Source organism: Microtus oregoni, unplaced genomic scaffold, assembly GCF_018167655.1.
Source record: "Microtus oregoni isolate MIOR12 unplaced genomic scaffold, Mior012 000020F_ref0000438, whole genome shotgun sequence".
NCBI lineage: Eukaryota > Metazoa > Chordata > Mammalia > Rodentia > Cricetidae > Microtus > Microtus oregoni.
In genome coordinates this window covers 15,795,467-15,823,282 of record NW_024543079.1, presented here as the reverse complement: position 1 = coordinate 15,823,282, position 27,816 = coordinate 15,795,467, and the positions used below count along the sequence as shown (strand labels likewise).

Sequence of the window (27,816 nt, the reverse complement as noted above, 5' to 3'; positions counted from 1 at the left end):
TCCCTGGAGGAATCACTTCAGTCTCTTATAACAAGATGCCATTGACTGGCAGCTTACAAGACACAGGGATTTTTTTCCCACAGTCCTAGAAGCTGGGTAGTCTAAGTCCAAGGCGCTAGACAGTTTGGCTTCTGGTGAAGGCCTGCTTCCTGGCTCCTAGAAAGCTTTCCTTCCTATGAACTTACCTGACAGAAGGGTTGAGGGCTATAATCCCACCGTTGAGGGCTCCACACACATGACCACACCACCTTCTAAAGGCTTGACCTCCTAATGTGCTCACACTGGTCCCTGAAATGGTTGAGCTACACAATTATCTCAGAGCTGAAGCCTTTCCCAAGAAACAGAACTAAGGCGGAGGGACAAGGCCACCAACTAGTGGTGGGAACTGAGGGTGGCACTGAGGGTTTTATTTGGTTAGCATCAACTGAAATGTCTAAGCCCAAAGTCTCATCTAAATATTTAAGTCACGTGTGGATGAGATCCAGTGTACCACTTATCCTGAGACAAATTCTCCCTTGGCTCTAAACACGTGACATGGACTTGTTATGCACTTCCAAAGTCCAGCAGTGAGATGGGCACAGGACAGATGAACGAATGCAGGAGGGAAGAAATGAGCTACAGAACCCAAATGAGTCTAAAACTCATTGGAACAAATTTCACATCTATCATTCAATCATCTGTCTGTCTGTCTATCTAGTACAGGTGTCATGGCATATAGGCAGAAGTCAGAGGATAACTTGTGGGAGTCAGTCTGTTACTTCTACCATGTGGGTTCCTTGGCAGCAAGGCCTTTATCCATTGAGTTATCTTAGGACACCAACAGAATCCTCTTTTTTGCCTCCAAGGCTCCTGAGATGGAGGTGTCCTGTTTTGCAGGGGCTGAATATGTAAACCTTTAGATAACCTGCTTCCGCAGCTTTGGGACACTATGCCCTCATGGTGATCCTGGGTCCAGGCCATGCATCTGTGATGGTTTTATTCCCTGCATGGGTCTGTGCCTGTCTGGGACGGTAGTCCTGAATCCATGACTCTGCCCACTGGAATCTAGATGATGGATGTAGCCAAGCTTTCCTGTCTCTATTGGTATAGCTTGTATCATACTATTGTCTTCAGGAACTATGCCTGGCTTGGCTAAAAAACATGATGCCAGAGTGTGAGATGAGAGACTATGAAGTGAGGTGTTCAATATAAGGGGTACTGAGGTCTAACTTGGACTGGTGGTCTCTTTTCTGAAACCCTTGTGCAATAGGAAGGACAGGCCAGGCGGTGGTGGTGCACGCCTTTAATCCCAGCACTCGGGAGGCAGAGGCAGGCGGATCTCTGTGAGTTCGAGACCAGCCTGGTCTACAAGAGCTAGTTCTAGGACAGGAACCAAAAGCTACAGAGAAACCCTGTCTCGAAAAATAAAAATAAAATAAAATAAAATAGGAAGGACAGTTCAAATGCCTGAATTGCTCTTAGAGTCATTTGTCCATTGTCTTAGAGCCTAGCACACAGCTTCTGTCACGTGGCTGACCCACAGTATTCTCACAGTCCGTACCACACCCCATAGGCTCATCTTTCATTCCAATAGATAAGGGCTGAGAAGAGAAGGTTTTAGACCTTAAGTTCTGACCCCCATCCCATTTTGGTATTATGAACCGAACCATGGCCTCATAAATGCTCTGCCATTGAGCACAACCCCAGACTTTGTTCCCCTTTGCTCAACATCTCTATTTTAAAATTATTTCTCTCTTCTAGAATTTTACTATAAACAGGAGAAAACTATCTAAACCTTTGACTGTCTTTCTTAGGAATTTCCCCAGCCACAGAAATACCCAGTCTCATGGCTTGCAAGTTCTACTTGCTACAGCACTAGAATGTGAACACAATCCAGCCAAGTTCTCTGTCACTTTGTACCCAGGATGGCTTTGCCTCTGGTTTCCAGTAGCATGTTCCTCATTTCTACTTGAGATATTATAGTGGTCATTATCATCCATTTTGTTCCCAGCAGCTTAGGATGGCTTAGGTCATCTTTAAATAGATGGGGCTGGGAGTGTGCATGCTGAGCTGGGGTTCCATCTCCAGCTCTTCTCCCCTCCCCCGTTTCTCTGTCTCACTCTCTGTTTCCCTCTCTCTCCTGAAGCCCCAACTGGCCTTGAACTCCCTATATAGATGACTTTGAGGTTCCAATCCTCTTGACTCTCTGGCGGTGGGATTGCAGCCGTCACCACCAGGTCTGATTTATTCGGTGCTTGGGATCAAATCCAGGGCTTCACACATGCTAGGCGTGTACTCTGTCAGCTGAGCTACATCCCTAGCATGGCTTTCTTTATAGCTCTCCCCTTTTCTATGCCCTCACCCACTGGAACCATCCTTGATGACCTATATGTGGCGCTGTAGGCCCTTCCTGGAATGTGCATTAGAATTCTTTCAACCTCTATCCATCTGCCACCTCCAAAGTCACCTGCATAGTTTTGTTATCTGTCATGGCAGCGCCTCACTCTCTGTAGTTTCTACCTTAGTCATGTAGGCTGCCCCAGTGTAACGCCACGGAGCGGGTGACTTATAAATAGTGGAGGTTTATTTCTTGCTCTTACAAAGGCTAAAAGGTCCTCGGAAAAGCATTGTGGAATCTTGCAGGTCCCTTTTCCTTTTTTTATAAAGGGTCGTCTTGCTGTAGTCTCTGTGATGGGAAGGGTGGAGAATCTCTTCGGTCTCTTTATCATACCATCAACAAAGCTTCTGCCTTCTTGACCAGATGTTCTCCCCAAGGTCCATTCCCCACTTGAGGATTATTAGATTCTAACACAGGAATTTTGAGTATGTATACACACTCAGTCTCTATTAGATAATGTGATAATTTGCTTTATAAAGCATGTTGACTGCTGTGGGGGAAAGAGCAGGCTTCCTGTGGAGGAACAGAATCCTTAATATTGGGGAGTGGTCAAGAACAGCTTAGTCAAGGAGGCCCAGGGTGAGCTATGAGCTGGAGGGGGTACCAGGGAAGTACCTGGAATGGGACACACATTCCAAGAGGAAGGACCAACATGTACAAGTTCCCTTCTGTTACAGGAGGCCTGGTCACAGCTATCATTTCCTCTTGTTTAAACCTGAATCTTTACTCAGGGGATAATGAAGATTCATTATTTGTAAACCCCAAGAGCAGAGCCTTTATTCTTGACATATAGTGGGTACCTAGATCAGTAGGGATTTTAAACAAGCTCCCGGATCCCCAAGACAGTGCCACTCTGAGTTGGCTTCTGAATCCTAAAGGCTGTGATTTCCCCAAAGTATTGCAGCCTGTGAGCTCTTGCCCTTCTTGCCCCTGGCCATATGCACAGGTTCCAGAAGACCCAGCTGGCACTCTCCTGCTACCACTGGCAGACCTTCCACACGGAGGATGTCCTGAGCATGGCCAAGTATCAGAACCAGTTCCTTGGGACTGCTGCCTACAATGGGGACATTCTCTTCTGGAATGTCAGCATGTTGAAACCCATCTTGAGTTTCAATGCCTCCGAGAGCCCCTTGCCTTTACCGCCAAAGAAGGTACAGCACCCCGTGCTTTCCCAGTTTCCCAGGCAGCTTTCACTCCAATCCTTTCATTTCTGTCTGGGCTATGGGCCAGAATCAGGGAGGGCAGAGAGAGCATCCTGGGAGCAGAGGGAGAAATGGAGACATACTGGGGTGTGTGTGTGGGGTGGCTGGTAGCTAGGATAATAGATAGTAGGTAGCTTCTTTGAACATCTCCATGTGACAGAAAACAGGCACGAGGAGGCTAGCCACCTTTCTCAGGGTACAGAGGCACTAAGAGGTCAGCCACCTTTCTCAAGGTCTACGACCAAGAAGGGGTGGATCTAGACCATGACAGTTGACTCTAGGGCCTGGGGTGCTAGGCTGTACTTTTCAGTCCTTTTCAACAGATTACTTCCTCCTGAAGACAGCCCACCATTAACTCTTCACTGCTGTTACAAAACACCTGGCAGAAGCAGCCTAAAAGGGCTCACAGTTTCAGATTCCAAGTCTGCCGTGGCAGGAGGCCCAGGTCAGCTGGAGTAGCTCACATCTGGGCCACTAGGAAGCAGAGACGGGTACCAGAGAAATGGTCTTCCTCTTTTGTTCCAGATGGGCCCACATTCAGGGTGGATCTTCCCCCTTTGTTTTCTCCTTGAGAACACCTTCACAGATGCACCCAGATACGGTTTTACTCTTCTAGGCCCTTCCCAGTCCCATCAGGTTGGCAGTAGGTCCTGCCCACATCTTCCCCACTTGGGCAATAGTGTCATACAACACTCTCCAGGCTCATGAGAGAGGTGTAGGAAACAAGCACAGTCTCTAAATTGCTACACTGTGGCAACCTAAAGCTGGACTGGTGCTAGAGGTCACCTCCTCCAGCGGATAGAGGTCACCTCCTCCAGTGGATGGTGCTGATGGGTAGGTACTACATCCTCCAAGACAGCTCAGAATTTATCTAGTTTGTACTTGGCTTTGTGTGACTAAGTCAATATTTGGAAACCACTGTCCATTTTTATACATGGGGAAACCCAGTTCCTCTCAGGAGCTGTGTCCTGCCTAGGGTATTATCAGTAGGTCCAGGGGTGGGTTTATAAGCCTTGGTCTGAGACCTGTCAAGGCACGAAGTTTCTAGGAAGTAATGCTATGCTGTGTTTCCTGGAGGGCCAGTGACGTTGGCACTGGGCTGAGGAGAATCCTGAGCTTCCCACTTGTGGGGGAGTTTCTGAAGCCGCCCTCTCTCCTCTCTGCACAGGTAAAGGAGGCAGAGGAGTGCAAGCACAACACCCAAATCTCCCCAGTCAGTAATGAGCAAAAGTGGGCACACAAGCCTCCCACAAAGTTCTCTGGCTTTACTACGAAGCGGAGATTGATGTCAGCTCCTCCAGTGATGAAACGTCGGAGAGACATGAACCAAGAGAAATGTCCAAGAGAAACGTACCAAGAGAAGAATATGTCTCAGCAGGTGGGAGTGAGGCCATCCCTCCTGCTCCAATTGTCCAGCTCACATGTTCTGAGCATGTTGTGTGTGTGTGTGTGTGTGTGTGTGTGTGTGTGTAGGGGGGCAGGGGACAGGGTCCATTTTTTTTTTTTTGAGACAGGGTTTCTCTGTGTAACAGTCCTGGCTGTCCTAGAACTCGCTTTGTAGACCAGGATGGCCTCAAACTCACAGAGATCTGCCTTCCTCTGCCTCCCAAGTGCTGGGTTTAAAGGTGTGCACTGCACCACCCACTGCCTTTCTATTCTGATCATGCTGTAGCTAACAAACTCTGCTCACTCAAGCCTGGGAATCGTTCTTTCCTAGTGCATCTCCAGACCTGGTCTGAGAGCCGAAAGTTTATGAATAGAACCTATAGGGAGCAGGATTCTAAAAGCCTAAATTGGTTGTTAGAACATGGTCTATGGCTTCAGTTCTTAAAGATGAAGTCTCTTGGCCCCAGCCCTGGCCCTGGCCCTGACCCAGGAGTGAGCTGTTCAGGGCACCAAGTGCCACCTCTCCAAAGCCTGAGCCACAATGCAAAAGGGGAAGATGCAGTAAGATGGACTTTAACTCCAGGCCCTGAAGACTCAGGATTGATTTGACAGCTCTGGTTTGTAGGGTGTGGGAAGGGAACAAGGTCTGAAGGAAGGTAATTGACCTTGGTCTTGTAGGAGGGATGATAGTGCTCCAACACTGTGTACAGGAGATCACGGAGGAGTGAGGAAACAATCCAGTTGCTCCTGCAGCCCAGTTCTGATTTCTGAGACCTGAGGCTTGAATGAGAGTCACTAGCTTCCCAATTCCCAGGTGTGGGGGCAGCATTGGGCAGCTCCAGTCCCACGCCCAGGCATGGGGCAATGTGGGTCAGCTCCAGTAGGGTCTGCCGAGACCATGTTCTGCTGTGAGAGAGAGCCCTGTGAGGTACACTGCACTGTGAGGTGCTCACAATCATGGTACCGTGAGGTTCAGGCACTTTGGGGTGCTATGAGATGAGCCTACTTTACTCTCAGACATGGGCCATCTTTGGCTGAGCAGTTTAGGCCTCTGCACTCTTATCTTGAGAAGAATGGGTGTTAGACCCCTTTAGCCTCACAGGACAAAGGAAGGATTGACCCTGAAGGTGACTCAAGTCTCTGTTCTACAGAGCAAAATTGCTGGTTTCTTAAAATAGAAACCTCTCAGTCTCAGAGTATCCTAAGGTCCAAGTAGGTACCCCACTGGTCTTTTTCAGGGTGAGGCCCCATGACTGCTCTTTTTCTCCATGGTCTGTAGGAGTGTTCAGGAGCAATGTTTTACTTTCAGACATCTTCCAGTGCTCAGAAGTCCAAGCTGTCTAACATGCTCCACGATAAACCATTGGTTCACAAACCTCTTCACAGCAACTCTGAAAAGGAAAAGGAGGAGTTCTGGAAGAAGAGACTGCTGCATCAGAACATGTCAGTGGAGAAGGTGAGCTGTGCTCAGTGGGGGAGTGGGAGCTGGGCTGGGCAGGGGTGGGTGTGTCATGGACCTGGTGAATTTGGAATTCCAGAGCCATTTGCTAGGGTTTGAGCAGGGGTGGGACTGTGAGAGAAGTGTTTTTTTCTAGAACACACTGTTGGAAGTCTCTCTCTTTGCCTGGGATGGTGTTTTGTAGTGTGTAACAGGTTTTCTTTTTTGGGACACCAACCAGCTCCAAATCATGACATGGAGACTTCTTGTTACTTATAAATGCTCATCCTAGCTTAGACTCGTTTCTGGTATCTTTAACTTAAATTAACTTGTTTCTCTTTATTTACCTTTTGCCTCAGGGCTTTTTACCTTTCTTTCTTTCTTTCTTTCTTTCTTTGTTTGTTTTCTTTCTGTATGTCTTACTTTTCTCCTACTTATTCTCTCTGCCAATCAGCCCTGCCTGTCCTTTCTCTGCCTAGCTATTGGCCATTCAACTCTTCATTAGACTAATCAGCTGCCTTAGTCAGGGAAGGTGAAACAGCAACACATCTTGACATAATTAAAGAAAAGTAGCATACACAAATGTAACACATCTTTACATCATTAACAAAGGCAGCAGAAACAAACGTTACAAACCCTTACATAGTTAAAGTAATATTCCACCACATAAACAAATGTAACACATCTGTACATAGTTAAATATTCCACAACAGTGGTGGGGTGCAAGTTGAGTTGGTTCATCTGTACTCATTTCTTCCTACTGTCCCCTTTCTGGCATGGACCCCTCACTATGATCCACATCCTGACTGTGATGTGGAGCTGTAAACCGAAATAAACCCTTCCTCCCCCCCCAAGTTGCTTTTGACCATAGTGTTTTATCACAGCAACAGAGATTCTAACTCAGACACCTGTATACCTGGCTGATATAGAACTCACAAGCTGAGGATGACCCTGAATTTCAGATCCCCTTGCTTCTACCTCTTAAGTGCTGGGATTAAAGGTGTTTCCACCATTTGGCTTCCTCAGTGCTGAGGCATGAACCCAGGGTTTCAGGCATGCTTGGTAGGGACTTTGCCAACTGAACTACATCCCAGCCCTAGATCATTAACCTTTTAAAAATTTAATATAATTTAATTTTTATTTCTGTGTATATGCTTGTCTGCATGTTTATATGTGCACATGCATACAGGTGCCCAGAGGCTAGATGAATGCCCTGCAGCACGGGGAATAGCCCCAAGAACTGATAAATGGGATTACATAAAATTAAAAAGCTCCTGCATAGCGAAGAAGCTATCAGTAGAGCATAAATACAGTCAAAAGACTGGCCTGCAACTTGCTATGTAGACCAGTCTGACCTTAAACTCATCCACATTTGTCTGTTAGCTGAGTGCTGGGATGTACACACCATGCCCAGCCTTTCGCTTGATACTGATTGGCATGTTTATTCCACTATGATCTGATATGAAAAGTAAATGAGTGTTTTTGGTCTTGGTTAAGACTTTCTTTATGTCTTAAAATGTGATCTACAGCAGCTGGGTGGAATATATTTTAGGTGCCTGCTATGGTTTAGATTAACTCTGAAGTTTCTTTGTTGATTTTTTTTTGTCTACTCTATCTCTTGATGAGAGCTTTGATTATATCTAGACCTGTCTGCCTCTTACATTAGTATTTGTTTTATGGAAATTAGGTGTCTCAGTGTTTGTTGCATATATATTTGTAATTGTATTTTCTTGGTAGGCTATCCCATTTAATAGTAATATAAAGTGAGCTTTTTGTCTCTTCTAACTGGTTTTGTATTGAAAACTGCCTTTTCAGATAGGAGTCTAGTATTCTTGTATGTGCTGGGCTTCTATTTGCTTGACATCTTGATTTCCATCTTGTCTTAGTTAAGAGAGCCCACTGAAGCCAGGTGTGGCAGCAGATGCTCTCAGGAGACAGAGGCTGCTTGTTCGTCTCTGCTGCCCAGAACTGAAATAATCATACAGAAACTTTATTAATTAAAACATTGCTTGGTCCATTAACTCTAACTTCTTGTTGGCTAATTTTTACATCTTAATTTAACCCATTTCTATTAATCTGTGTATCACCATGTGACAGTGGCTTACCAGGCAAAATTTCCAGCGTCTGTCTCCAGCGGATCCATGGCTTCTCTCTTACTCCGCCCTTCTTTCTCCCAGCATTCAGTTCCATCTCCCCATCTACCTAAGTTCTGCCCTATCATCAGGCTCAAAGCAGTTTCTTTATTAACCAATAAAAGCAACACAAAGACAGAAGGACCTCCTACACCAGAGGCAGGCTTATCTCTATGAGTTTGAGGTTACCCTGGTCTACTTAGTGAGTTCCAAGCCAGCCAGAACTACACAGGGAAATGTCTCAGAAAAAAAAGGAGAGATAAACCATTGGGTTGAACTGTGGTTGCTTGCAAGTCCATGAGTGTGAGGTTATTTACTGGCCAGCTCCAAAATTCTTGAGTATCCTGTTTGTTTAGGAAGTCCTAAACAAGATGTTCAACCCTCATCCTGTTGATCCAGGTGTCAGGATGAAAAGAAACAGGAATTCTTTAGACCCTGAATCTGAGGGCAATGGTCAGTTCTACTCAGCATTTAAGGAACTACAATATCAGTCCTTCTCAAGCCTCATAGAAGAAGAGGATGAGAATGAGAAAGAGGAGGAGAAGGAGGGAGAAGAGTGATCACCAGAGACACAGCCCCAACTATACCAATCAGAAGAAAAGCTGGATAGACAAGGTAAGAACACAACACCACAAAGAGCAACATGACACCAACAAAAACTAGTGACTCTACAACAGAAAGACTTGAATGCCCCGATACAGATGATGCAGAAGAAAATGACATAAAAATAACTTTAGGAGAATGTTTGAGGCCCTTAAAGAAGAAATGAAAGATTCTCTCAAAGAAATGGAGGAAAAGACAAAAAATTGCAAGAAATCAACAAATCTCTAAGAAAAAGCAATCAAACAGGTGAAAGAAACATTTGAGACTTGAAAACTGAAATAGAGGCAATAAAGAAAACACAAACTGAGGAAGTTCTAGAAATGGAAAATATGGGAAAATGATCAGGAACCACAAATGCAAGCATAAACAGCAGAATATAAGAGATTGAAGAGAGAACCTCAAGCATTGAAGATAAGATAGAGGAAATAGACTCAGTGGTCAAAGATACAGACAATAGATGGTTTCACAGGAGCAAATCCCAAAGAAGGGAACAACACACACAATAACATTACCAAGGATGAAAATTAAAATAACAGAAACTAGCAGTCACTGGTCACTAATATCCCTTAATATAAACGAACTCAACTCACCTATAAAAAAGACACAGACTAACAGATTGGATACAAAAACAGAATCCATCCTTCTGCTGCATACAAGAAACACACCTCAGCCTCAAAGACAGACATCACCTCAGAGTAAAGGGTTGGGAAAAAATTTCCAATCAAATTGACCTAAGAAACAAAATAGACTTCAAACTAAAATCAATCAAAAGAGACAAAGAAGGACATTTCATATTAGTCACAGGAAAAATCCAGCAAGAAGAAATCTCAATACTGAACATCTATGCCCCAAATATATGGGGCACCCTCATATGTAAAAGAAACACTTGTAAAGCTTAAATCATACATTAAATCCCACACACTAATAGTGGGAAACTTCAACACTCCATTCTCACCACTGGACAGGTCTGTCAGACAGAAACTTAACAGAGAAATAAAGGAACTAACAGATGTTATGACTCAAATGGACTTAACAGACATCTATAGAACATTTCACCCAAACATAAAAGAATATATCTTCTTCTCAGCACTTCATGGAATTTTCTTAAAAATTGACCACATACTAGGTAATAAAGCAAACCTCGACAGATAAAAAAAATTGGAATAACCCACATATTTTATCGAGAAAGCAGAGTAAGAGATACTTCATGGATCCATGAGAGACAGATGCTGGGAATTTTACCTGGTAAGCCACTGCCACGTGGCAATACACAGATTAATAAAAATAGGTTAAATTAAAATGTAAGAATTAGCCAATAAGAAACTAGAGCTAATGGGACAAGTAGTGATTTAATTAATACAGTTGCTGTGTGGCTCTTTTGGGGCTAAGCTAGCTGGGTGGCCAGGACAAACAAGTGGGCCCCTCCTTGCAACATTATCAGATCACCATGGCTTAAAATTAGAATTCAACAGCAACACTAATTTCAGAAAGCCCATAATCACATGTGCTCACCTGAATCACCAATGAGTCATGAAAAAAGTAAAGAAAGAAATTAAAGACTTCCTAAAACTCAATGAAAATGACCACACAACATACCTGAATTTATGGGATACAATGAAAGCAGTGTTAAGAGGAAAGTTCATAGCACTCAATGCCTACATAAAGTAGCTGGAAAAATTCCACACTAGTGAGTTAACAGAACATCTGAAAACTCTAGAACAAAAAGAAGCAAACTCACCCAGGAGGACTAGATAGCAGGAAATAATGAAATTGAGAGCTGAAATCTACAAAATAGAAACAAAGAAAACAATACAAAGAATGAGACAAAGAGTTGGTTCTTCAAGAAAATCAGCAAAATAGACAAACCTTTATCAAAACTAACTAAAAGGCAGAGGGAGAGAATTTCCAAATTAACAAAATCAGAAATGAAAAGGGGCGTAACAACAGACATGGAGAAAATCCAGAGAATCATCAGGTCATACTTTGAAAATCTGTACTTCACAAAATTGGAAAACTTAAAGGAAATCAACAATTTCTGGATAAATATCACTTACCAAAATTAAATCAAGATCAGATAAGCAAATTAAATAGACCTATAACTGCTAAAGAAATAGAAACAGTCATCAAAAGTCTCCCAACCAAAGAAAGCCTAGGATTAGATGGTTTCAGTGCAGAATTCTACAAGATTTTCAAAGAACTATTACCAATACTCCTCAAATTATTCCACACAATAGAAACAGAAGGAACATTGCCAAACTCTTTTTACAAGGCTACAATTACCCTGATATCCAAACCATACAAAGATACACCATGAAAGAGAATTACAGACCAATCTCACTCATGAGCATTGATGCAAAATAATCAATAAAATACTGGCAAACCGAATCCAAGAACACATTAGAAAAATCTTCCACCATGACTAAGTAGGCTTCATCCCAGAGATGCAGGGATGGTTCAACATATGAAATCTACTATATAAACAAACTGAAAAAAAAACCCCGCATAATTATCTCATTAGATGCTGAAAAAGCCTTCAACAAAATACAACATCCCTTCATGATAAAGGTCTTTGAGAGAGCAGGGATACAAGGAACATACCTAAATATAATAAAGACAATATACAGCAAGTCAACAGCCAACATCAAACTAAATGGAGAGAAACTCACAGCGATCCTACTGAAATCAGGAACAAGACAAGGTTGTTCACTTTCCCATATCTATTCAATATAGTACTTGAAGTTCTAGCTAGAGCAATAAGACAACAAAGGGAGATCAAGGAGATACAAATCAGAAAAGAAAAAGTCAAACTCTCACCATTTGCTTATAATATGATAGTTTACAAAAGTGACCCCAAAAATTCTACCAAGGAACTTCTACAACTCATAAACACCTTCAGCAATGTAGTGGGATACAAGATTAACAGCAACAACAAAAAAAAAAAATCAGTAGCTCTCCTTTATACAGATGATAAATTGGCTGAGAAAGAAATCAGAGAAACATCACCCTTCACAATAGCAACAAACAACACAAATAAAATAAGTAGCCACAAATAAAATATCTTGGAGTAAATCTAACAAAACAAGCCTTTGAGAAATAAACTGAAGAAGACACCAGAAAATGGAAAAATCTCCGGTGCTCTTGGGTAGGTAGAATTAACATAGTAAAAATGGCCATCTTATCAAAAGAAATATACAGATTCAATGCAGTACCCATCAAAATCCCAGCAAAGTTCTTCACAGACCTTGAAAGAACAATAATCAACTTCATATGAAAAAGCAAAAAACCCAGGATAGCTAAAACAATTCTGTACAATAAAGGAACTTCTGGAGGCATCACAACCCCTAACTTCAAACTCTACTACAGAGCTACAGTACTGAAAACAGACTGGTATTGGCATAAATACACACAGGAGGACCAATGGATACCAGTCTACACACCTATGAGCACCTGATTTTTGACAAAGAAACAAAAAATATAAAATGGGAGAAAAGAACATATTCAACAAAGGGTGCAGTCATAACTGGATATCAACATGTAGAAGAATGAAAATAGATCCATATCTATCATCATGCACAAAACTCAAGTCCAAATGGATCAAAAAGACCTTAACATAAATCCAAACACACTGAACCTTATAGAAGAGAAAATGGGAAGTACACTTGAACACATTGGATGAGACCATTTCCTAAATATAACCCCAGTAGCACAGACACTGAGAGAAACAATTATTAAATGGGACCTCCTGAAATTGAGAAGCTTCTGTAAAGCAAAGGACACAATCAGCAAGACAAAACAGTAGCCTACAGAATGGGAAAAGATCTTTACCAACCCCACATCAGACAGAGGTCTGATCTCTGAAATATACAAAGAACTCAAGAAACTTGACATCAAAACAACAAATAATCCAATAAATATGGAGTAGAGACCTAAACAGAGAACTCTCAACAGAGGAATCTAAAATGGCTGAAAGACACTTAAGGAAATGCTCGACATCCTTAGTTATCAGAGAAACGCAAATCAAAACAACCCTGAGATTCCATCTTACACCTGTCAGAATGGCCAAGATCAAAAACACAGATGACAGCTTATGTTGGAGAGAATGTGGGGTAAAGGAAACACTCCTCCATTGCTGGTGGGAATACAAACTGGTGCAGCTGTTTTGGAAATCAGTATGATGATTTCTCAGATAATTAGAAAACAACCTACCTCAAGACCCAGCAATGCTGCTATTGGGTATATACCTAAAGGATGCTCAATCATACCACGAGGACATGTGCTCAACTAGCAGCTTTATTTTTAATAGCCATAACCTGGAAACAACCTACATGCCCCTCTACCAAAGAATGAATAAAGAAAATGTGGTACATTTACACAATGGAGTACTACACAGTGGAAAAAAATAATGACATTTTGAAATTTGCAGGCAACTGGACAGATCTAGAAACATCAAACTGAGTGAGGTAACCTAGACCCAGAAAGACAAATATATGTTCGCACTCACAAGTTGGTTTTATATATAAAGCAAAGAAAAACCAGCCTACAATTCACAATCCCAGAGAACCTAGAAAACAATGAGGACTCTAAGAGAGACATGCATGGATCTAATCTACATGGGAAATAGAAAAAGACAAGATCTGAGTGAATTAGAAGTGTGGGGACCATGGGAGAGAGTAGGTGGGGAGGGGGAGGGAAGGGGAGCAGAGAAAAATAAATAGCTCAATAAAAACAATAAAAAAGTAACAGGGTCCTGCTGGAGGAGGTTGTTTCTAGCTATTGAGGACAAAAAAAGAAAAAGACTGTATGAAGCTTGTAAAAAGGAAAGAAATATATATATCAACTGTGAATTGCTGTTCAAGGAAATTATTGATTACCTGTCCTCTATTGTGGGTAATTAAAGATCAGTGTTTTCAAGCATAACGTCAGGAAAATCTAAAGTGGAAATTCCATCTCTACTCTAATAAAATAGTTTTCCTATAAAAAATATAAAAGTAGGAGGGAGGCTTGCATGGAAGTAGAAGGAATCCAGAAGGAGTGGGAGGAGCATAAGAGAGAGGAATTGGGATGTGTATGAATGTGATCAAAATACACTATATTCATGTATGGAATTGTCAAAGAATAAATAAACCATTTTTCCGTAAAAAGGCCAGCTCAGAATAATAATTACTATTACCTTCTTTTTAGAAGCTAATTCTTTCTCTCTCTCTCTCTCCTTCCTTCCTTCCTTCCTTCCTTCTTCCTTCCTTCCTTCCTTTCCTTCTTTCTTGGAGATAGTGTCTCACTATATAGCTCTGACTGTCCTGAAAGTCATTCTGTAGACCAGGCTGACTTAATACTCATGGAGGTCTGCCTGCCTCTGCCTCCCAAGTGCTGGGATTAAAGGGATGCACCACCATGCCCAGCTAGAAACTTATTCTTAGCTAAGTTTCTCCTTAGATGACTTACTAAAGTTCCCACTATAGTAAGAAGATATTGCTAGTTTCTGAGGTAAGATAAAAAGTTGAAGGTGCTGAGCTGGTGTGATGACCCCATGGTTAAATGTGCTTGTCCTCTGACGTTCACACAGACACTTTGCTGTGACTACAGTTGAGAGCATGAGTTATTTCTTCATGTCACACTGAGAGAGTAATAGGGCTTGGAAAACTTGAGATGAGTAAGGCAAACTCATGTATCTTCTTTCATTTAGCATTTGCTGGTCCTATACTGTGAAATCAGGAGTCCCTGTAGGTACTGAGGGCGGTGAATAACAGCATCAAAAAGATACCATTCCCTGCCTTCAAATAACTCACAGACCAGTATGCTGTTCCTCAATTCCTCAGGAAGAAAGGAGAATCTTAGGAGACGGCACTAGTTGGGTGTAGCGGTTTGTCTAAGTCATGTATAATGTGTAACAGTGGCCACTGCTGAGCCAGGCCCACTCTCTTGTGCAGATCATTTTTCTGCAGACCAGGCCTCGTCTGCAACACACAGCTGCCATGCTGAGCAGCTGCGTTGATGGCTTCATCTACGCCTGGTCCATCCACGGGAATGGAGGTCTGTTGGGGAAGTTCCCTGTGGACATTGAAGCGAATGGGAGTATTGTTGTGGGTGCCATGGCCACCGATGAAAACGACTGGATCCTCGTCACAGGGGACAGTAAAGGAGTGATCAAGGTGAGGAAGGACTGGAGCCAGGTCAGCCTTTGCCCATTTCTGTGCTGCATGTGGCCCTTGTCTGCCTCCTACTCCTGTTGGGTACTGATGTCACCAGAGAAGGTGGTGGGAGCAAGGTAAGTTACTTAGGAGTCTGCTGGGGGTCTCTTTAAGCTGCCCCCGCCAGTGGACCCTACTATCCATCACTGTCACCCCACAGTTTCCCCACCTGCCAGCCATGTGTCTCATCCGTGAGCAACTGTCTCATAGTTGATTTTGTGCTCTTTGGTGAGACATGAGGCATGAGTGCCTTGTCCATCTAAGCCACTCAAAACCTCTCTGCCTGCTAATCAAGGGGTCTGGTTTAGAAGACCCTATGCCCCCTCTGTAGTGAGTAAATATTTACCTCAGAGGTGTAAGAACAAACCACTCCCAAAGCTCAGAGCAGAGCAGCGTGGGAGGAACCCACTGACCCCCTCTCTGCGCCTAGATCTGGGACATCAAGGAGTACTGCTTATTTGTCGGCCAGAGACCACCCCAACCCAGTGGAATCAAGATCTCCACTGAAGCGGAGAATAAGTTCCGATTCCTTATTCCTAAACAACTCCAGGCCCGCTCCCAGCACTACATCCCGGAGAAAGAGAAGGAGGTAGGTAGATGGTGGGGGTTGCTTGGGAAAGTTCCACTAAGGAGCCAGGACTGTGGTTTTCAGTGAACATTATGAGTCTTCATGCTCCCTTCATGATGTCTGGCCTATGTGGAAAAACCTGTTAGTCAGAGGTCATCATTACCCCAGGTGACAAGGGCCAAGTACGCCCACAGGTATTCATCACACATGCACACAGATACACATTCACCATCCCCTCCCCATGCATGTTGATCTTTGCAGTAGGACCCTAGTGTCCTGAGTTTAAAACTGAAATATTATACACTCTCTCAAGTAGTCAACACATGGTTCAAAGTAATTGGTGTTGGCCCCAGGGCCTCATGAAATCAAGCATCTTTTCTTTAGTTACCAAGAAAAAAATAAATGGAAGCGGTGGAGTGACGTCACTACATCTCACGAGGATGACTGAAATCAGAAAGACACAAGCAGAGTCTGCAGAGATGCAGACCACGTGAAACAGCCACCTTGGGCAAGCGTTGGCAATTAGTATATTTACTTTGGGGGATTATTTGACAATAGCTACCTAACCTGAGCATGTCTGCCCTTCCACCCGGCAGTTCCACTGTAGGCTTATACCCAGAAGTTCGTGTAAAACATGGGAAGAAGGTTGAGAGAATTCCTATTGATAATGGCTCCACACTGGAAATACCCACACACTCATCAGTCTTGGCTGGACCCACAATGTAGATTTCGTAGACAGAGCAGTAACATCTACTCAAAAAAAAAAAAATCTAATCAGTGACTCTTCAGAAAATTAAGCCAAGTCAGGCCTTAAAGCATGTACATTGTATGTGTTTGTTCTGTTTCTATGGAACATAACTGTAGAAAAACTGAGCCTGCCTATCAGAAGTGATAATTCTTGTTGGGGTGGGGAGTAGCTGGAAGAACTCTTGAGGTTGTCAGGCTGACAGTATTACACCTCATTATGTGGGTCTGATTATACATTTGTGTTTAATTTGTATAATTATGTTAAAATACATTCGTTATGCATATGACTTTTTATGTGTTCATTATACATATATGAAAGTTTTACAAGTGTCCAGGCAATGTAGAGAGGCCCTGGTCCTGTGTGAAGCACAATTCTTCCCTGAAGTGGTCACTGTTAGGGATTTCTGGCTATTCTGGTACTGATTTACATGAGTGTGCATGTGGACAGCACATGAGCAACCAGCTTGCAATGCAGACCTGTAATCCCAGAACCTAGGCTTAGGCAGGAGGATGGTAACTTTGAGGCCAGTTTGAGATACATAGCTAGACCACATCTCAAAATACTTATGTTTGCAAGATGGATAACAAAATTGCAAATATATGAAACCCTTTGACCTAGTTCCCCTCTTCTGGAAATGTACCTTTCAGACATGCTAACACACATGTAAAATAGCACTCGCTACTAAGATTCACTTTTAAGAATAAAACACAGCAATTCTCCCCTTGAGAGGATTGTATTAATAGCATAGCCTGTGGCTTACTATTCAGCTCTAGAAAGATTCCTAAGATGCATTATGGAGTGAGGAACACAAGGGAAGTCCTGCCACATCTTCAGTACCAGAGGGATGCTGAGGCACAGATGCCTTTGCTGGTGTATTCCACTGAATACTGAAAACACCAATGACAGGTCTGCACAACCCTTCCAAGAGTTTTCTGTGAGGCCAGGGTTACTTTGATAGTAACTTTTATGCCTGCCAGCGCAGGCCTTATGAGACCATTCAAAAAACTAACAACCAAAACCAGAAACCAACCAACCAAACCAAACAATGCCCCCAAATCAAAGCAAATAAAAAATCAAGCCTCTTAGTGTGTATTTTAGTTTCAGATGTGATAATGGTTGGTTTTCTTTTGACAGCACACTGTGTTTGTGCTTGAACCACTCTTCTGATACTATTCTCATACCCAAGTGATGTGGGAGTGTCATATATCAATCTGTTGATTTCATTGGCTAAGCAATACAGAAACTGCTTGGCTGGCCCTCATAGGTTAAAACGTAGGTGGGAGGAGTAAACAGAACAGAATGCTGGGAGGAAGAGGAAGTGAGCTCAGAGAGACGCCATGCCCTGCTCCCGGGCAGACACACGCGATGAAGCTCCGACCCAGGATGGACGTAGGCTAGAATCTTCCCGGTAAGACCGGTGCTCACAGATTATTAGAGATGGGTTGATCGGGATATCAGAATTAGCCAGTAAGGGCTAGAGTTAAAGGGCCAAGCAGTGTTTAAATGAATACAATTTGTGTGTTGTTATTTTGGGGCATAAGCTAGTGAGGCGGCCGGGGTGCTGGGGACGCAGCCCCGCCGCTCCAACTACTACACCCAAGGGGTTCCTACATGCTTAGCATGGCTTCTGTGCTCGCTGATGTCTTTCACTCTTGGGTTATGGTTTGCAGTAGTCTGACTCACTATGCCTGACTATAGCATATAGAATAAACGTTCCTTCCTCAGTATTGTTGGATTTAAGAATGGTTGGGGCTGGGGAGATGGCTCAGTAGATGTAGCACTTGCTGCTCAAGTGTGGGGACTGGGGTTTGAATCCCAGAACCCCTCTAACAGCTGAACAGGCATGGCATGGGTCAGAGACGGGGGATCCCTGAGTAAGATGGCTAGCTAGACCAGCTGGAATTGGCAAACTCTGGGTTCAACAAGAGATCCTGAGAGATGAAGGAGGATACCCGAGGTCAACTTCATGTCTCCACCTGCATCATATACATGCATGTGAACATGTACACATGTGGGCCGAACACAGGCAAACATGAATATACATATGTACCCCCTTTCTTACAAACACACACACACTCACACACATACACACATACATATATAGAGTTATTTTCTCTCACGTTTTTCCGTTTTTCCTAGTGTGATGTCCCCTGTGTCACCAGCCACCCCATGCGGTCTGTCCTAGTGCTCAGTTGAGAAGAGTTAGAAGATGTGTGGGCTTATATTCTTGTCCCATCACTTTCCAGCTCTCTGGCTTCAGGCTGATTTCTGAATATCTTTGATTTCCTCTTCTCAGTAAAGTTGTGAACATGTTCTATGGCATATAACATTGTGGGTTCCAACGAGACAGTCTGTGAGGCTCTAACAAAGGGGCTCTTGAAGCCAGAGAAGTGCTGAGCCCTACCAAAGGTCAGCAGCAGCCAGTTAATGTGAAGTGCCCAGAGGTGGTTCATTAGCTGGTGTCCAGGTGCTCTTCCCTGGACTCTGCTCCTCTGGGCCCTAGGTAAGTGCTAGGGTGCTATCTTTGTGAGAGCATGATGTGAGTCATGAGTCACCCTCTACTGCCCCCTACAGGTTGTGGATGGCCAGACCATTTCTCTGGTTCCCCCACCCCTTCTGATTACCTGGTGTAGCCACCTGGAGAGCGTGACCGATATCCTGTACGTGGACATCTTCCGGCTGGTTGTCAGTGCTGGCTTGGATGGGGACGTCAAGGCCTGGAAACTCTCTGGTGATGCCATAGGTATGGGTGCCGCCAAAGCATGGCCTCTCCTGTCCTTGTCCCTGGCAGAACACACCCTGGCCTATGCCCCGTGGGGAGAAGGGCCTTACAGCTGCTCAGAGAATATTGCAGGATGTGAATCTGTCCGGTTGTCCACTCATCCGTCAGCTTTCTTTCCAGGCTTTCACTCACCCACCCAGCTTTGCTTGTCTTGGTGAGTTTTAGAAAATTGTGTAACTGGTAAGTTCTGTTCTTTTCTCTTAAAAAAATAAGCACAATTCTGGTGTTACATGAAGAAAAGCTCAGAAAATCAAAGTGTTTCACCTTTAATTCCTAGAGTGTATGTACTTCTGTCTGTCTGTATAGTCCACATTGGGAAGCAGACACCCAAGAGTCTCTTCCAACCCCTGCTTTTGCTGCTGCTGTGTGTGTGTTTTACTGAAAAGGGGCACTTAAAAGAAATCCCACACTAGCTCAGAATTGAGAATAATAGTTGGTTATTTATTAGGGGTAGGACTCACAAATCAATATCCTCTGCTGGAACGGAGAACAGCAACTGAATCCTGCAGCTAGAAAAGAGACTGGGCAAACACTTTACACTGCAGAAATAGTGTAAGAGGCCACACCCCAGTGGGCGGGGAACTTAAAGGCTACCGGCTATAGGATTTCCTACAGCATTTTACAATTTTTTATTTTTTTTTGGGAGAGGCACATGCCATGGAATGCATGCAGAGGTCAGAGGTCAACTGTGGGAGGGGGTTCTCGCCTGTTCTGTCCCTGAAGTGGAACTCAGGTGGGCAGGCTTGGTGGAAAGTGCCTTCACCCACTGAGCCAGTTCTCCAGGCCCTGACGGTTTTTCTTGTATATGTTTAGGTGTGGTATATGTACAGCCTTATACATGTGTGAGCACGTGTTTGTGGGCACATGTGCACGTGTGAACTCGTTTGTGTAGGCCAGAGGTCAATGTTGGCTCTCTTCCTACTCACTCGCCCCCTCATTTTTGAGACAGGGTTTCTCACTGAACCTGGAGCTCATTGATTTGGTGAAGCTGGCTGGATAGTGAGTTCTAGTGATGGAGGTGTGCACAGCTGTCCTGCCTTCAGTGTGAGTGGTGGGGGTGTGAACTCTGTCTTCAGGCTTCTGTAGTTCTAGTGATGGAGGTGTGCACAGCTGTCCTGCCTTCAGTGTGAGTGGTGGGGGTGTGAACTCTGTCTTCAGGCTTCTGTAGCAGGCACTTTACCAGCTGAGCCATCTCTCTGTACCCTGTTTTTTTTTTTTGACAGGGTTTCTCTGCAGCTTTGGAGCCTGTCCTGGAACTAGCTCTTGTAGACCAGGCTGGCTTTGACTCAAAGAGATCCACCTGCCTCTCGAGAGTGGGATTAAAGGCATGCGCCACCACTGCCCGGCTTTTTTTTTTTTTTTTTTTTTTTTTTTTGACAGCATTTCACTATGATAGCCCAGGCTGGTCTTGGATTCTGAACTCTCTTCAATGCTGGGTCCCAGGTAGGGGCCCTTATCCCTGGTCAGGTTTCTAAACTTAGTTTCTTCACTTTTACATATGAGATCATGTGATGATCTTTTCTTTGTTTCTGTTTTCTTTCTCTAAACAGTATAGCTGTGAAGTTTATCCGCAATAAATACCATGCTAATCCTATGTTACTTTTTCTAGCTATTTTACATGATTGAGAATAATACTCCTATAAACACTCTTGTAATTTTTTTTTAAAGAATAAGGAAGGGGGGCATTGGAGTACTTGGTTCTATTTATTTATTTATTATGTATACAATATTCTGTCTGTGTGTATGTCTGTAAGCCAGAAGAGGGCACCAGACCTCATTAGAGATGACTGTGAGCCACCATGTGGTTGCTGGGAATTGAGCTCAGGACCTTTGGAAGAGCAGGCAATGCTCTTAACCACTGAGCCATCTCTCCAGCCCCTTGTAATTTTTTTAAATAAACAAATATATGCATTTCAGTTTGGTATCTGGAGATTATTTCTAATCAGGGATCTCTCTCTCTCTCTCTCTCTCTCTCTCTCTCTCTCTCTCTATGTTTCAGTTGTTATTTCCCTGTGGCCTTTTGAAGTGGTTCTTTCATTGGCCAAGTATAAACACTCTTTGTCCCAGCACTTTGCTAAGTTAGCTACACGTACTCAGATCCCTGAACTCTGCCATCCTGAAGTGTCTCCCTTCTTCTCCGTCCTGGTCTCTGCATCCTGTCTATGAGCCTGACTGTTTCGACACCATACAGCCATGAGATTATGCAGTTGCCTTGTGTCTGGTTCCTTTCATTGGACCTTGTGTTTTCAAGGTTCATCCCCATTGTCACAGTCCCTTCTTCTCTAAGGCTGAAGAGCATTCCGTCATAGATGTGTCATCTGAACCCATCTGTCAATGCATGCTGCACTGACGCCTGAGAGCGAGGGCAGATGATCCTGTTTTCAGGATGTGTGTGCATATGTAAAGGGGGGGGCTAACTGTGTAGGCCAGATTGACCCCAAATTTACAATTCCCCTGTCTGCCCCTCAGAGAGGTTACCAGCCACATGCTTTCAGTTCTCTTGGGAAAATCACCAGAAGTGGGTGACTGGATCAAATGGAGGTCCTCATTTCAATTTCAAGGAACGCTACACCACTTCCTAGAGTAGTTACCCGGGTTTCCATTCCTTTCTGCATGCTAACTGATACAGAGATGCCCGTTTCTTGCTCTTCTGATAACACCCCGCAAATGAGGGGGAGGTGTATTTCTGTTCTCCGTGTAGAGGTGCTGAGCATTTTAACACAGCCTGCTGGCCATTTGCAGATTTCATTTAGACAAATATCTGTTCAAGTCTTTTATCTATTTTAAAATCAGGTCTTTCTGCTATTAGTCTTCATATTTTACATAGTCTTCCGTATTTTAGTGGTTAGCTTGGCCCGTGTTAGTATGTGGTGAGGTATTTCTCCCATTCTGTAGGTTGTCTTGTATGTACCCAGAAGCTTTTGTAGAGCTCTGCTTCTATCTTTGCCTTTTTTGTTTGTTTTTTTCCAGAAGTCATTGCTGAGACCAATATTTAGAAATTTTCCCTGGTTGTTTTCCGGGCTTGCTACAATGTATTCTTATGTGATATGTGTGTTTGTGCGTGTGCGCATGTGAGTGCATGCATGTGGAGATGTCTGTGAATCAGATCCTCTCATTAGCCTGGTGTTTGTCAGCTAACCCAAGGGGTCTGCCTGCCCCAGCCTCACCAGTGCTGGGGGATTTAGAACCTGCCTTTCTGCATTGACTCTGGGAATTGAACTCAGGTCCTCATGCTGACTTTATTGATTATTCCACCTCCATGAGTACTTGGAGGGGTTTTTCATTTCTGTTCACCAAGGATATTGGCCAGTAGTGGTTTTTTTGTTTTTGTTTTTGTTTTTTTACTTTGGTCAGAGCGATGTTGGCTACATAAGTTTCTTAGACTATTTTGCTGTTTTGCTGTTCTCCCTGTACAGTTAGGGGATCAGATGCTTCAGGACAGGGGTCTTGGAGGAGACTTTGAGATAAACATGCTTGAGTTACCATTGGGGAGGGACCTACACAACTGGGGTGGGTCACCCTGATTCGGGAGCCAACTTCTTAGGGAGCTCAGGATGACAGTTTACCAATATATGTTTCAAACACAGAGCACAAGGAAATTTTTCTGGATGTTGTATAACTGATCTGTGAAGACTGGAGTTGGTATTAATTTCCCTGAGCGTGTGTTTTCTCATTCACCTGGGTCTGAGCTTGAGGGGCTGGAAAGCAGATTTGGGTAGAGTCAGTTTACCTTGTCTTTGGGTATGTCAAAACGGAGATGGCGAGGCTTCTTGTGAGGCCCTCTCTTTTGATCCCATCCTAACCCATGCCTCCCACCCCTAGTGCTTTTAGGACAAGACTCAGTCCTGCCAGCTGCTGGGCTGGCAGGAGCTCAGCTGGTCCCACAGATGCATCCTTCTGTCTAGGCCAAGCTTGGTTTTCAACCCACACCAGGAACTCCTGGAGAAGCCAGTGACTCCTAGACTAGTGTTTCTTGCAGAGACGTCCCTGCCTGTCAGTTTAGTTGCTCTCTTATTTGCTGCTGGAGCGCTTTGGTTTTTCTCTTTCCTAGTTTCATAGTTCCGTAGCAGGAGAATGGCCTACTTTTATTTATTTATTGTGTATGGGTCAGGGAGCAGTGGTTTCACACACGGCATGGCATGCCTGTGCCACTTTATACACGTGGAGGTCAGAATTCACAGAACTCTACCATGTCAGTTCTGTCTGGGACTAAATTCAGGTCATCCATAACAGAACCAGAGCAGGACACTGACTTCCCCGTCTTCTGCTCCACTCCGGATCTCACCTAGATAGATCCTGGCCATTTTATGCCCTTGTCATTTCACGCATGAGCGCTGGGAGCCCGAATGGGGGTTACTGGGCCCTTGTCACACTTATCTCCCCATGCCAAGCTACACACGGTGCAGGATGCCTGAGACCTAAGCTCCAGTACCTCCTAGGGCTGGAGTCTGACAAATCTAGAGATTTGTTGTGTAGTCGCTATAGTGCCTGGCACACAGCAGGCACTCAGTGTTTGGGTGAGTGGGTGGGGCGGAGCACAGGGCCACTTACCAACTCTTGGAGCGGAGGGGCAGAAGCAGTGGATTTAGAGAGTCCTAGTTCTGAACAGGGTCTGGTCATATCACAGGAACGTTCGGCCTGAACATTTGGAAGAGGCTGCAGGAGGCCACGATGGTCGATGGTCAGGAGCAGGCAGCAACTTCAGAGGAAAAGCCCCACCTCGCTGGCACCACCCTCAAGAGATCCTTCTTGGAGCTGCAGTGCGTTCCTATGGCCACCTGGGGCTCCCTGGCTCCCAGAAGTCTCTCACTGGGGTGGGGCGAGAAGCTTAGGATTTGCAGTCAACCTAGGGTCCTATTTAACCATCTCAGAGGCAAGACCCAGCAGCCAGGAAGAGCCCTGCTCCTAAGTTAGATTGAGATCTGCAGGGTGGCAGTGGTACCTGTAGAGGTCATTACCATTGGCAGAGGACTGCCCATGCCAATGCCCAAGGTGACGGTCCAGAGCAGACAGCTGTGTCATACATGGGAGAAGGAGAGGCTTGTTCCTCCAGCTGTTGCTTTTCCTCTGGGTTCCCTTCCACCCACCCACATCACCTACACCATCCTTATTTCTTAATTTTCAAATGATTTCAGTTCCTTCAATTTTTTTTTTATTATTATTGCTGGGCTGGGCATGGTGGCTCACACTTTTAGTTCCAGCAGTCAGGAGGCAGAGGCATATGAGTTCAAGGCCAGCCTGGTTTGCATAGTGAGTTCCAGGACAGCCAGGGCTACTTAGAGAGACCTTGTTAAAAAAAAAAAAAGAAAGAAAGAAAAGAAAAAAGAAAATCTGTTTTTATTTGTTCTTTATTGATGGCTGGAAATAAGACTCAGTGCCTCTAGTGACAAGGCCTTGGGTTTTACCCAGTACCATCACACCTGGTCTAAGCTAGAAAAGTTACAGTCTACATGGGGAGATGGATGTGAAAACTCATGACTGAGGTTCATCTGACAGTTGTTGGGAATAGCAAGAAGAGAGGTTATTGAGAGGTCAGCCCCCCTCTTCCACCAGATTAAATGAGGAAGGTTTCATAGTAGAGACTGTGGAGCTGATTTTGATGTAATTTTCAGCTACCTATGGAATCTTTATGGCTTCTGTTGTCCCATCAAGGCATACTCTTCTTTCGATGGACAGTCTTGTGGGGGTTTATAAAACAAGGCAAGGCAAGAGCTTCCCTGGGGTGGGGATGTTTGCATATCCTGCCAGGGAGGTCTAGTTGAGGCCTGAATGGAAGAAAACACAGCAGATCTTGGGCTAGTGTATCTGGGCCTTGCTCATGCTAGACAGTACTTGCTCAGTGCTGGACCCTGGCAGGAGACAGGAAAGGGTTGGAGAGGGGCAGTCCCAGAAAGGGGAGGCCACCTGGCATCAGGGTGTATGTGGGGGGCTGTTAGGGAAATAGGAGGCCCGTGTTTTGAAGGAAGCCTCTCACAGCAAGGAACTGGCCCAAGCCCTGATGTACCAGCAGCGTGAGCAGGAGGCACTGATGGCCCTCCTGCACGGGAAAGCAGAGAAGGAAGCTGAGGCCCGGGCCCGGCTGCACCAGATGTCCTGCACAGCCCCATGGACCAAAGAGCATTCTGTGGAAGACATCGAGGAGAGCTGGAATCAATGGACTAAGGACAAGCAGGTGGGGACAGTTGGGGGAGGGGAGGGAACTCAGCTTCTGGCTACTGTTCTCACCTGTGACTCTTGCAGGCGAGCAAAATCGTGGGAGCAGCTTACAAGCCCAAGGAGCATGTTCGGAACCCCAAACTCCTGGCCACCAGAGTGCAGTATAGCTGGATGAGGCAGCAGGTGAGGGAATGAGACTGCATCTGAGATGCTGGGCCATCTGAGGTCAGCAGAGCCTATCCGGTCCATGCTCTCTGTCTATGGCATAAACTGGCCAGGCTGGCATGTTTTTAGTTGGCAGAAATCTTGTCTCTGGGAACACAGCCACTGGGCTTCTGGAGGGTGGGGTCTCCTCTGGCCTTTCCTGTCTCTAGCCCCCAGAGCACCGTTATATTCTCTGGCTACTCTTTAGCATATTAACTGCCCCTGTAGCCATGAGTGTAGGTAATCAAAAGGAGATGAGGGGTGTGTGGGTACTGGGTGCATAGGTGGACACACACGAAGGGACGGCTGTCCTTCATTGTGGAAAGGGGAATCAGAGACTTATAAAAGCCAGTCTGACTCCAAGCCAGTATACCTTGATGGGACAACAGGAGCCATAAAGATTCCAAGGGTACCTTGAAATTACATCAGAATCAACTCCATAATCTCCTTTCCCCATTTAATCCAGTCAGGTGACTGACCTCTAAAAGCCTGCCTGACTCTCTCTCCCATGATGCCCAAGGCTACAACTCTACTGGGGAGGTTGGTGTGAGAGGGTTCTGGAGGCTCCTCAGAGCCCAGCTCGGGAGGAGCTGAGGTATATCCAGGACTCTTTGTATCAGGCCCCACTTGAGGTCTAACTCATGGCCTTGCTTCAAAGGAGAAGAATCCCGGTGCCAGGCTCAGATCACAGACAAGTGTAGGGAGGAGAGAGTGGGAAGGTGGGCCTGCTCAGGCTGTGTGGGTTCCATAGCTGTGTCCTGGAGATTTACATGGCGTGGGAAGACCTGAGGGCTCTCCCCTGATGCAAGCTTGTTCTCGGTCCCTGGTACCACCAGCTCTAACAGACACTCACCTCCTGTTCTGTTCCCAGATTTCCCCTCAGATCTACCAAAGCCTGTGTTTCATTGACCTTAAGCCAATCCAACAACCTGACTTCCTGATGCATAAGGTCCTGGACCACCAGGGCCGGCACATCCGCTGGGTGGCTAGCGATATCCGGAGCGAGCTCGATTTTATCCGGGGCCAGATCTTCATGGACTTGGCAGCCAGCAGCACACCTGCTGCGACCCCTTCCTCCCTCTCCATGCTTTCCCTGGGAGCATCAGCTTCCAGGGTTCTGGACTCCAACTTGTCTACCTCCATGAGACACCGTTCCTCAGTCTCCTTGCTGAGGCCCTGGTCAGCCTCTCCAGGACAGTCTAGCTCGTCCACATCACCCCAGACCTTGAGTCTGTCCCGCAAAGGCCAGAAACTGCCATGCCAGGGTCTCCCTGCCTCCTGCAGCATCCGAAGCCCGGGGGAGCCACCCTCATATTCTCTGTGAAGTGGGGCTCCCACCTCATGTTTTGAGGTGTCCATTCTTCTCTCTATTCTGTAGCAGGGTACCCACAGGGTCCTGCATGTTTCTGGCTCACTCCCTGCCAGACCCAGGGGATGCAGCCTTTTCTCCAGGGGCCCCACACTGCCTCTCTCTGGATAAGTCCAGCTATCTTCTGGCTCTGTACAATTCTAGAAAACAAAATAAATATTCTCCTGTGTCCTACAGGTGACAAGGCTGGGCTATGTTTCTCACCTGCTTGGGTCCCTGATCTGCTGGGACAAGCCATAATGCCTGGCAAGGCCTTGGGCAGACACAGAGGAAGCTGTACCTCAGGATCCCTGGGTGTTTGGCTGCCATGCAGCAGGCCCACCCCACCGGGGCTTTGTGTGGCATGGCAGGTATATCATATGGTAGGGATGCTGGATGGCTCAGCAGCCTGATTCAGCCTCATAGGAGTTAGTCTATGTTGACAGTGTCTGCTTGTCCCTTGTCTCTGCTTCCTGTCCTCCTTGGCTACCAGGCACTTCAGCCCCAGGCATAGTATTTGGAAGCTGTTCTGTGCCTTGTGTTAAGGATATCTGAGCATGTATCAAATGGCCCCTCCTCTGGACTTGGAGCACCCTTCTTGTCCTGACCTCTGCCTGGCCCCTGGCCCTCTCAGAATGTCAAGTCTGGGGCATGTGTAGACATCTGCTCACAGAAGATTCTATT

The 27,816-nt window shown here is 45.1% G+C and overlaps 1 protein-coding gene across 1 annotated transcript in view; it reads left to right on the top strand.

The window, feature by feature from the left end:
• Efcab8 (EF-hand calcium binding domain 8) overlaps positions 1–27,305 on the top strand; it is a 59,975-nt gene extending 32,670 nt beyond the window's left edge. The window contains exons 17-26 of the mRNA XM_041670760.1: positions 3,324–3,528; positions 4,748–4,957; positions 6,293–6,421; positions 15,066–15,287; positions 15,757–15,915; positions 19,217–19,385; positions 24,052–24,184; positions 25,401–25,596; positions 25,665–25,763; positions 26,656–27,305. Of these exons, the coding sequence (XP_041526694.1) occupies positions 3,324–3,528; positions 4,748–4,957; positions 6,293–6,421; positions 15,066–15,287; positions 15,757–15,915; positions 19,217–19,385; positions 24,052–24,184; positions 25,401–25,596; positions 25,665–25,763; positions 26,656–27,108 (1,975 nt within the window). The 3' untranslated portion in view covers positions 27,109–27,305. The remainder of the gene's footprint in view (positions 1–3,323; positions 3,529–4,747; positions 4,958–6,292; positions 6,422–15,065; positions 15,288–15,756; positions 15,916–19,216; positions 19,386–24,051; positions 24,185–25,400; positions 25,597–25,664; positions 25,764–26,655) is intronic.
• The last annotated feature ends 511 nt before the right edge of the window (positions 27,306–27,816 follow it).